The 12,087-nt window shown below is 44.8% G+C and overlaps 1 protein-coding gene across 2 annotated transcripts in view; it reads right to left on the reverse strand.

Annotated features, from left to right (window-relative positions):
- Positions 1 to 9,435, reverse strand: part of GAN (gigaxonin) — a 39,880-nt gene extending 30,445 nt beyond the window's left edge. For both annotated transcript variants that reach the window (XR_004061069.1, XM_030955885.1), the window contains exon 1: positions 9,203 to 9,435. Coding sequence is in view for 1 of the 2 variants with exons in the window: in XM_030955885.1 (XP_030811745.1) it covers positions 9,203 to 9,369 (167 nt within the window). In the remaining variant the exon portion in view is untranslated. The remainder of the gene's footprint in view (positions 1 to 9,202) is intronic.
- Between the last annotated feature and the right edge of the window lie 2,652 nt (positions 9,436 to 12,087).

Below are 12,087 nucleotides of genomic sequence, written 5' to 3' on the forward strand. Positions count from 1 at the left end.
TTCAGAACTTGGCCACCACCGACACCACTTTCTTTTGTGAGTCAGACATAATTTTGTGGGAATATTTTCATCTTTGAAATCTCTGCCTTATCTGTAAACTACTAAGAAAAGACAACTGATGTGTTTTTACAATGGTCACATAAGTTATACAGAGAACAAGAGCATAACTCTTGGAAAGCTTTAATCCTTGGAGTGCTGGTATATTGGAACCTAAACAAATAAAGAAAACACCTGTCTGCAAAGACTGTGCCTACAAGAGTGCTCCAGACCACATTCACCACAAGCAGGTTGTTGATATTTACAGTGAACAGCCATCAGAAAATCTGGGAAACAAGAGACAGATGCTTTGGGTTTGATGCTTTGCAACACAAAACTTTTACCTGCTCTCACATCACATCAAACACAGTTTGCTGACCTACTTACACTGCAGGGTGTCAGGAACCAGACAAGAGGGAGACACTTGTCTTTTGGAAAGGAGCTGTCTTCCCAAATTAATGATTTTGCTCCAGATTAGCCATTAAGGGCTGGTCTACACATGCTTTGCCAGTATTGCCACACTAGCAAACTTTAATATTCAAGTAGCAAAGCTGTCCTTCGAAACCAAAGGGCAATAAAATTGGGGTTTGATGATTTATCCTTTACCTGCACCAATGTTTTGGCCTTCTCCAGAGAGCATCAGCATTTTAAAATGAAGTTGGACCTCCAACAAATTGTTCCAGCAAAGACATGCACCAAACCTAAAACATGCTCACAAGGATGACTCAGTCCCAAAAATGACAAGTGAGTACTTGGAGATTTTGCATCACTAAGGAGAAAACAAAAAATCTGCTTTTGCTGCAAACTTAAGGTTAATTTAGTCTCCTGGTCTGGGCTTCCTTATGTAGGTTTTAGTCTTTCAAGTACAAGCTTTCCATGGTCAATCTAATTAAGTCCCAGTTAGGACTGACCATTTTAATGGTGAAGTTTTTCATTTGTCTGCCTTCATCCCTGTAATGTTTTCTCCCATAAAGGCTAGTCTTTCTACGTGCAAAAAAACTCCTTAATAATCACATTATTAAACAGGTCAGACATAAAAACATGATGCAGCAGTTCACTCCACCCACCACCATCCTCCAAAAAGATATTTTACAACCAAATCAGAAGGTTTCCTTTGAGGTCGCACCCTGGCCTTTAGCACCACACATAAAAGTCAGTCTTCACCACACCCTGCAAAGGGTGCCAGCTCTCAGAAGATTTTGGCTATGCCTCTCCTATGTCTCTCCTGTGTCTCTCTCCTTAAGATTATCTCTAACTCCAACTTCAGATCTCAAGGCAAACAAGTCCATTTAACAGCTCAGCACAAAAACTTGCAGAAGTTTCTTTGTTTGCTTTAAGAGAAACAAAAACTATGACATATAACTTATTTTTTTCAACTATTGAAAAGTTTAAGTCAGGCAAAAATGTGGCTTCATCCCTTTCCATAAGAAAAGGAACAAGGCAATTCCTTCAACAGCAGCACAGGTGACCTGTACGGGGCTCATGGGCTTTGCTCAATGAAGAGCTTGTTTACCATGAAAATCTGAAATTACCCTGATTACACTGAGCTCATCCAGAGCTAGATTGTAATCTAAATTGGAAATCTACCCTCAACCAGAGTGTCTTGCCTAAACATGTGAGTTGGCCCTAAGTAGACAGAACACACACTCAACAAACTGTGCCCAAGGACGGACCCTGGCAGTTCTCAGCAGCACCAAGGACCTGATGTTTCATTTCACTTTGGGTTTCTTTAGCCAGCACAGAAAACAACCAAGCAATTGCACCAGCTGAGCTTGCCAACAAGTCAAACACAAGCAGTGCAGATCAGCTGCTGGGCACCTGTGGCTCTGCACCCTGTGCATGCCACAAAGCACAGCTCAGGCTCATCTGGTTCAGCAGTCACTGCTCTGTGACAGAAACACCTGCTGGGTTTAGAGAGGTGGTTTGGCTTTGGTTTTCTTCTGCTCCACTTGACAAGTCCACTCACTGAATTGATTCCCAGCAGTGTCACACATTTTAGGTAGCAGTTTGGAACCAGGACTTCCTCAGAAAAACAAGGGAAGACATTTTTGAAATAGAGTTTTAAGCCAAGAAATGAAGAGTGTCTTACTTGAAATATGTCTTCTTTCAGATTAACTCCACTTTTAAACTTGTTAAAAAAGCTTTTTTAGAAGAAACAAGTACAGTGTTATATAGTACCCATGCTGCTAAATTTGCTGTTAAATATATTTAAGAAACGCAATGCTGTGCAGCATGTATGTGTCTAATAACCCAAATATTCCTGTATTATTATTTAATTCATTTCATTTCATTTCATTTTATTCCTGTAAATATTATTATTTAACAAACACCAATAGATCTGCTGGGAAAACTGAGATTAACCAGGTTTTTATACCTCACTTATCCTTACAGCACATGGGAGCAATAAGCAACAGAGTTGGAGAAAGATTTTCATAATTGATGGTAAGTATGAAGTCAAATGGACAAAATTATAAGTGCATGAGTAGTGTTGTGGAACAGCTGGAAGATGTTTGGACTCCAACTGAGGCAAGCACCAGAATTCTGGATATGCCCAGAGCTGGAAAACACAGATCTGCAAGAATTTCACAGAAAGCAATGCCACAGCCAAGATGGAAAAGGAACCAGGAACATGGATTTCAGCAGCACAGGAGTCTCCAACACAGAGCACTCCCCATGTCCATAAACAAGAGCTGCAGCAGGCAGCCCACATCATCCAGGGGATGTAAACCAACATGCCTGAGGACATAAACCAGCCACCAACCACAGGGTATTAAGGACATACTTCCTTGATAGGGACAAGGACTTTCAGGGCTGTGCATAAGCAGTGATTTATTTTGGTTTTTTGGACATATTAAGCTAAGGCATACATAAAATATGAGAGGCAAAGACAGGAGTGGAGACTCCCCTGCGCATGGGTAGCACTACATTGGTCCTCAGTACCAGCACAGTACAATATGCAGAATAAGAGTCTGAACAGAGTGAGGAAACAAACCCTTTCAAACCATTCATTACGGTTCATATTTGTCAGTCCATGCCAGTAAAAAGTTCCTTTAGTAACTACAGATGAGACCAACACAAACAAAACAGATTCAAAGAATTAAAAAAGAACACCACCAAAAAAACCAAAACAGAAGTGAAGCATTTCTGACTCATCAGCTCCAGACACATCAGCCCTGTTCCAGCCACAAAATACATTGTAAATCAAGGAAAAAAAAAAGAATAAAAAAGGCTCTTTAATAATAAAAGTTTTGCCAAACAAGGCAATTAATACAAGTGTAAAGGCAACCTACAGAGTATAAATTAGCCAGACATCCCAAGCAGCCCATCCTGCCACACCTTCATCCCAGCTCGCCTCTTACGTCAGGCGCACAGATGAGCTGCGCGTCTGCAGGTACAAAGAAAGGACAAGAAATTTCATCTCTAGTTCTCCTGGGTAAACAAGATGCTCTGATTCCCAGTTCTCCCTCTGCCTGACGTGTAGCAGCAGCCCAACTGTATTTTTTTTACTATTTTGGGCTGGGTAAGAGCCTTATGGCTTCTTCCCTTCAGGCAATCTCTAGGGGCTTGTCGGAGCAGGAATATAATTAACAACTCCCCATTCAAGCCTGGTATAGTGACTTCTAAATCCCTTTTTAAAGCATAAACTTTTAACATACCTTTATCACTGTTGCCCCTCAACTACTTATCCAAACATAACATGCATGTAGGCACTTCTGAGTTGTGCCAGGCAGAGTTTCTGGCCAAGGCAACTATTTTGATTTACTGCCTCTCAAAGTCACAGAGACTTTACAACTCAGCTACCACTAAAACATAATAGGTTGCATTTCAATTTATTTTTTTTTAAATCAAAACCAAAACAAAATTATATCAAATTGAAAAAAAAAAAAAAAGTCTGGAAGCAAATTCTGGCCTGATCTGATCCTGACTTCCTACTGCCAGGGCAGCCTCCAAAGCTCCCAGGAGACTGCCAGAAACAAACTTCTCAAAAGAAACCTTGAAGACAACAATGGCTTTAGAGCCCTCCTTGACAGTGCAGTTACCACAACACTGCCCTGCACACCCAGTGAAGAGGGAACAAGCCCTGGCACAATTACAGCACGATTTGGCTAAAGCAGAACTTGGGAGCACGGCGTTCTGACAACCAAACAGCTCCCAGCTCCAGCTGCCATTCGTGTTCCTGACCTCAATATTCATCCCAAATTGAAGAAAAGTTTTAAAACACTATAAAAGATCTCTATAAATGTCAGTAAAGACCAAACAAGTACCAGGAAATAAGCAGCAGAAGCTCCTGGCATGTGTTGGCTCCTACTTGACCCTGCTCTACAATATTCATTGTCCAACAGGTGTAACAAGAAGTGCCCAGTGGCACCTCCAGGGTGCAGGAGGCACATCCCAGCCCATCTCCCACACCAGCACTCACAGATGCTCCCAGACACACTCACACAGGGATGGAGCCTCAGCAGGCTCCCCTTGTGACAACTGCAAATGCTCCAAGTGCCAGCACACAGAGGAAAGGGCAGGAGGTCAGTGATGGGGGCACGTCCCCCCACATCTTCATGGAAATCTATTTCAGCATTGCCTGTGGCTGTGCAGGGTCCTACAAGGTCTGCAGTGTTTTAGGAATATCAGAAGGTTGAACAGGACAAGTGAGAAGATGCAAAGGCTGTCAGGTTATTTCTGACCAAAACCCATTTACAAGCAGTACAGCTATTTATAAGCACGTAAAAATAATGTGAACTTAACCTTACATTTACATTCTTGTTCAGTTATATTATGCTCCTCTGAAAAAAGATTTAAATATGATTACTGGTCCATTACTGAGTTTGAAAAGCCTTGGGGAACAGTATAGAACACATACAGCCATCTGAAATCTGCTCACACAGATGCATGAAAATCAAAGACAAAAACTTGCTGAGGTAACAAAAATGTCTTAATTCAATTTGTAATGCAGCAGCACAATCCCTGCGTAACAACATTAAATTTGTCTAAGAATATGGGCTTAAATATCCTCTTTGTTGAGGTAGTTCCCACGTGCTCCCTGTGTTCCAGGCAAGCAGACAGTAGGTGAGCAAAATATAAAGAGCTGCAAGTTTCAGCTGGCCAGGAACGACTCATGCCAGACAGTGACAGATCTGTTGGGATGGGAACATCTGCTGCTACTGCTGAGGATACCAGGAATGCTTGGACCAAATCTATCCTATAAAAGGTTGGCAGATCTATGCCACAAGTCAGGCCAAACTTACTAGTGCAAGCATGGTTTGCTCAGGGAAAAGCCCTCTCATGCCACTGTAATTTACACCAAGCTCTCAAACGAAATAAATTAAACCAGGGCAATGAAGCTACACCAAGGCAATTGCCAGGACAAAGAGTGCTACCAAAAAAAGGGCAGGTTTCTGGCTGATTTGTTACAGAAGAGAAAACCAAGAGCTAACCTGGCTTGAATATAACCACTCTGGGATGCACAGCAGCATCACCTTGAGCCAAACCACACTTTGTCCTGCGGCGGTTCCCTCCTGAGGAACCCTCCTTTTCTCAGGCTCAGGAACATACCACAAGATGTTAGAGATATGCAGGGAGACTTCTGTGCTTTGTAAATGGCAGGGTTTGCTCCAGGGGCACACAAAGGGATTAGATAAACCTGTAGCTATAAAGGAATTCTGTAGGAATTCACACAACCGCCCCAGACCTCACTGGCCTGAGAGAGCTACAAACCACTTGGCATTAAGCAGTTGAGTCAAAACCTCAAGAATGAAACTACCACAAAAATTAAAATTCTTACTGGTCTCACAGACTGAAAATTTTAAAATTAAACAGGCTTTTAAAATTTTTCTGTACTTGCAGAAGCCACCTTATGTTTCAGACAGTCAGGTGGGACCCATGACCAATAACACTTCCAATGTGTTTCTGTGCTCTTTCATGCCTTTTTTTCTCTCTCCACTGAAGCTGCTATCTTTGAGCTGCATGGATAATCCAGTTGCCAAATAACTAGTGGGAAAGCACATCACTATAATTTACAAGTGTCCTACTCATAACCAGTCAGCCAAACAGCTTCCATGCAAAACTAAAAAACAGGTAACGCTCCTCTCTCCGTGGCTGCACAAATCCTTCAGCACACACAGACTGCTCACACACCCAACCACCCCCTCACAAAGTCCATGCCTACTTATTTTCCTACTCACACCCTAAACTAGGCATTCATGCAAACCCTACAGTTTCTGAACTCGCCCACCAACTTGCCCACAGCCACAGCACATAATGAGACAGCCAGACACTGAAAACACCACATCAACTCATACTTCCACTGCTTCACTTCAAGGTTCACATATATGATTATTTTTATTCCAAGTTTTACTTCTCAAAGTACTTAATGGAGATTTCTGACCTTTATATTGGAATTTTTCAAATGAGAGCAATCTGAATCAATTGGCATTTGGAGACTGTAAGAGCCTGTGGTACCAGAGCTTCGGAATCAGCTACCCTTAAAATACAGGGGCAGGAAATTCTTGTGTCTCCTGCAATAACTGTTTATATAGAGGCCTAAACTGATTTTCTTTGAAAAACCAATGCTCAAAATAAATGGGAGTTGCACAGACTGGGTACAAGGTGGAGATTAACTTCAACTCCAAAAAAAGCCACTGTGTTTCCTTGGCTGGAAACACAATGCTCCAACACTGGCAACCTACCTGACCAATCCTACCCAATGTGAAGACCAGCTGGACTAAGAGAGAGATCCTGGAGTGATAAAAAGAAAAGAGACAGACAGCAAGAAAAAATTAGGCTCTGCAAAGGTAGGTAATACAAATGTATTTCCTAATGTGCCATACAAGAACTAAGTACATGTATTTTTGGTTCTTTACATCTTGAAAGCCTGAGGAGAAGACATGAGTAAGCTTAAAAAAAAAACAAAGCTCACACTTAATCATATTTATATATTAATGCATGTAACCTACTTTCACACATAGTTAATGAGTTCCTTCATGAGACTTGAACCTGAACAATTCTGAGTTTAAAAAAACCACAGCTCTAATGACTACAAGTTTTGTTGCTAATGTAGTTGTGTCTGGAGCTCTTATTCCTCACTCACAATTAACCCATGTTTTCCCAGCACATTTTTCAGAGATTGACAAAATGCACAACTTAAAGATGAAATTCTGTGAAAAGGCAATTCTCCATAGGATAATATACAGTATCTTTTAGTTAAGCATTTTCTTTCACAGTAAAAAAATTGACATTTTCTGTAAACTCATCCTGCTGTAGCAGTAGAACAGCAGTTTTTCCAAGGACATGACCTCTTACCACCTACAGCAACTCTTCTGAAACCTAATGTCAAGCATATGGTCATCTAAAATATGATGCCCAATGACCTAAAAAGCGTTCAGGCATTTTGAAGAGTGTGAATCAATGGCTCATTTCTATTTCACATCTTTGATTTCTTTCACCACAGTCTTTCAATCCTGCTTCTCAAGACAAGAAGTGATGAAAAATTATTACTAGTACATGGGCTCCACCATGTCGTTTTTGCAAATTCTTGATGATCTTCCTTCTATGTGCATTTGATTTCATATCTCAGCTCTGCTAGCTCAGATGATGCAGAGAACTGTTTACTTAAGTCTGTGCATGATCACTGCTATTTAAAAGTTATTCACCAGCCTCATATTCTATTTATTTTTAGTTTATTTTTGTACTTGAGAATGTTTACGCTGTACTTCAATGGTCACCCAAAATACTGTATTGCCTAAAAGCAGATGATATGACACTGCAGAAGGTTGCATTTTTTCAGACTGTAGCATAAAGAATTCCCATCCTCACCCAGCAAAAAAATGCAAATTTTATGACATCTTCACAGGAAGCAGCAGCTGGAAGAAATGTCCAAACAGTACAAAAAGTCTGCTACAGATTTATGTTAATCCTGCGTTTAGATGGTACTGAAGGTCTGCTCCTACTTTACACATGAAGACCAAACAAATGCCTTTATTACTACAAATGAGTGGACTTAAAACCCTTTGAAATTAACCACTTGTGTGTTTTGTTTACCCTCTCTGACATGCAGACATGTACCATAACACCTCGTGAAGGGTATATTCTTTTCACCTGCTGTCACTGGACTTGTCAGCACCGAGTGTGATGGGGTTCAGACTGGTGTCAGCAGGACTTTCCATGACCTGGGTTTCCCTGCACACAGAGCCCAGGAGCAGCTGTCTGCCAGGCTGAAACCATGACTGTGCTAATGCAGCTCATCCTCCCCAGCACTCGCTGTCAGTGGCACAGTTCTGACTGCACATGCTGGTGACAGCCCTGCCAAGAGCTGCCAGCGATCCTGGCACCGCCAGGCTTTGTCCCTCTGGCAATTTCCAAGCGATGTTCTTAGATGTTGTGGGGGCACAAGCGATGGGGAGACAAAACTGTATTTTTATTTCTTAATTTAGAAGCTGGTGTACTTCAGAACCCATGACCACCACCTGGAGCCCTGTCTTGCTAAAAGACATTAAGGAGGAAAAAAATGATGCTGAAGTGCTGACTCGGTGCAGCCGAGGGACACACAGAGCGCAGCACCTCACAATGCCCCTGGGATGCTGCCCCTCGGCCGGACACCTCCTCACCATCCTCACACTTCACTCTTTAGGGGTGACTTGTTCACACCAGGCGCTTGGCAGCAATGAAGTTTTTGGGGAGATTTTTCCCCTGGTGGGTGACACAGCCTCTCAGAGCTGGAAAAGCAGCGGTGTGATGCCGAGAACACGACGGCTCCTGCGGAGGGGCCCGGCGGCACCGGCCGGAGGCAGGGAATGAGGGAGGGAGGGAAGGAGATGGCCAAGCAGCTGCTCCCACAGAACAGTTGGTGTTGGAAAGGAGCTCTGGAGATCACGCAGCCCAGCTCTCTGCCGAGGCAGAAGCAGGACAGGAGCTCCTACCTGGAGCAGGTGACACAGGAACGCGTCCAGCCGGGGTTTGGATGTCTCCGGAGAGGGAGACTCCACACCCTCCCTGAGCGCCCGGGCCAACTCCGGGCCGAGGCGCAGCCGGGGTCCGCAGACCCTGCCGCCGGCCTTCTCCGGCTCCTTCGTCCTCACCCGCGGCGGATCCCGCTCCTTACATAACCCCGGCCCCGCTCCCCGCAGCGCGGCCCCTCCGAGCGGCCGCCCGGGCGCCGCGGGCCCGGCCGTACCTGATGTAGGGGCTGGCGGCCGCCAGGATGTTCTTCTGCACCGGGATCTCCTCGCCCTCCAGCACCAGGTGCGCGTCGCAGAACCGCGTCTCCTCCCGGAACGAGCTGAGCGCCCGCAGCAGCCGCGCCGGGTGCTGCGGGTCCGACACGGCGCTCGGGCCCGACATGGTGCTGCTGCCGCCGCCGAGCCGGGCCGGGCCGGGCCGGCTCAGTCCCTGCCCTCACACCATGGCTGAGCGCCCGCCCGCCGCTGACATCATCTCCCGGCATCATCTCCCCGCGCCGCCCCGCGGGGGCGGCCCGGCCCGGCCGCCTCGGGCACCGCGGCCCCTCCGCGGGCGGGGCGGGGACGGCCCGCGGAAATCTCGGCATTGTCTCCTCACGGCTTTGGAATGTCACTAAAGGAGGTCCAGAGAAGGGAACGGAGCTGGGGAAGGGGCTGGAGCGCCAGGAGGGAGCTGGGGGGGGGCTCAGCCTGGAGAAAAGGAGGCTCAGGGGGGATCTTCTGGCTCTGCTGAGCTCCCCGGCAGGAGGAGGGAGCCGCGGGGGGAGCAGAGTCTTGTCCAGGCAACGAGAGACAGGACAAGAGGAAAGAACCCTAAGCTGCGCCAGGGGAGGTTTAGGCTGGACATGCGGAGAAATTTCTTCCCAGAAAGGGTGATCAGACATCGGAACGGGCTGCCCAGGGAGGTGGTGAAATCACCACCCGTGGAGATGTCTGAGGAGAAGCCTGGAAGTGGCACTCCATGGTCTGGGTGACGCGGTGGTGTTTGGTCATAGGTTGGACTCGATGATTCCAGAGTTCTTTTCCAATCTAATTGATTCTGTGATCCCATAAAACTGGCCTTTTATTTATTTATTTGTTCCCTAATATGAGCTGGAGGTGAATGTTACAGATGTAGGCACAAGGCAAAGTAAGAGAATGAGAATTAAATACAGCAAGACTCATTGTGGCAGTCTCCCTTTCCACAGCTGCCCACTGGAAATGTGGCCTCTTCCAGCAAAAAAAGGTCTTCTTTAGGACAGTTCACATGATAAATTTTAGGCTCTTTATTATCATGCTTAATTGCACATTAAGAGATTACTTGACTCCATCTGCTTTCTTAACAGCCTCCAACATTAAAGCAGTGAAACTATTTGCACTGAGTGAAAGTGTTTCACAAACTGTGATCTGCTCTAAAACAGACAGCCAGCACAGCAGCTCCCTGTGCTCCCTGTGCTGACAGGCACTGGGATCTCCCAGCCTCTGGAACACCCAAATGGATGTCCTGCTGCCCATTACTTCACTGGGAAAATAACATTTTCAGAGGGTCTGATCTAGTAAAGCTGTGGTGGGCCACATGCTTTTATTACTTTTATTACTTGCGTTTCAGTGAAATGTAAGAAAATTCTGTCATTCATTCGGTTTGATAGTATCTCCAAATCATTTTTTCACTTGGAAAATGAAGCAGAGTATCTGGAAAGGACCCTGTAGGAAATGAATGCCTTCACAAAGGCAGCCTTGTTCTTTCCAAGCTGGACACAACGCTGGTTTGTTGTGCAGATGGAGACTGCAGCTGGGACATCCTCACACATCACCCAGCTTGAAACCCTGCGCCCAGGGCCTGGGTGAGAAGTGTGCTCAGCCCTGCTGGAGCCAGGCTTTAGAGCTGAACCTTGCTGAAGAGCTCCCTGACTGGAGAGGGGTCACAGGGAGGAGCACCGCGCTGCAGCTTTGTTGCGCAGTTGTGAGCAGGAGTTTTAGGAGCAGAGGATGTAGGACAGAAGGCCAAACCCACAGCAATGTGCATGAAACACCAGTGGCTCTGCAACACTTGTTGTCGTACATACCCATTTACAAATATTAGAAGGCCACTTTTTTCTTGCTTGGGTGTAATTATGCAGGATGTCAGGTGTAGGTTGAGGATCCAGAGGACACATTCTCAGCTCTCTTTGAGGGTAATGAAGGTAGAGAGCACACTGCTCCTTGGCTGCAGGGGGAAGATGTATTTTGCTTGTCATTAATACTCGGGTAATTGCAGACCCAAGGGAGCAGTGGTTTAAATTATTGCAAAAGCTGTCATTGAGTGGCCTGGTTACTTGAAAAGAAAGACACTGGTGTGTTTCCCTGGCACCTGCACAGATTGGTACAGAGGAAAACATTGTTGCATTTCTGGTTTTTAACCCGTCCTCGTAAACACTGTTTCTGCTTCTTCCTGCTGCCTATGTGGGGCAATGGGATAAGGTGTAACAGATAATATCCAGTTCCAGAGAACAAATTCATTGTTATACCTTGTTATTTGTTCCATTTAATGAAAGCATTAACAAAAAAATCCCACCAAACCAAAACAACAACAAACCAAACCACTCTATCAAGGTCCATTTGTAGCATCTCTGAGGTAATTAATTATATGTATGCATACTCGTGGCCTGGTTCTCTCACTCAGCTATGTATTTTTCCTTTAATGGAGATACTTATCTTCACTAATTTTTATTTGCAGTCACTCCATCTAGATTTGTGTTAAGCCATTATTATAATCATTCCATGAATTTTGCTGGGGTAATTTATGACTTAAATTGGTGCAAAAGAAAAATCAAACCTTTCTGGCCCTTGAGATTTCATTCACAGCAAAGGGTGTCAGAAGCAAACCAAATGACACTCATTACCACGTGCCATGTTACCACATCAAAAAAACCCCACGAGCCTTGCAGCCACTTGGCAAAGCATATCTGCATTTCCCCTTGCTTCTGTCAGCCTGGAAATGATAGTGTGTTACCATATTCAGGGTAAATGTTTCATCAGGTTGGTATTGCAACCACCAAACACATTCTTGAACAAATTTATGATTAGCTGTATGGTTTTATTCCTATTGTCTCTGCTGCAGGAGGATACTGGGATTAGCAAA

The sequence above is a fragment of the Camarhynchus parvulus genome, chromosome 11, assembly GCF_901933205.1.
Source record: "Camarhynchus parvulus chromosome 11, STF_HiC, whole genome shotgun sequence".
Classification (NCBI taxonomy): domain Eukaryota; kingdom Metazoa; phylum Chordata; class Aves; order Passeriformes; family Thraupidae; genus Camarhynchus; species Camarhynchus parvulus.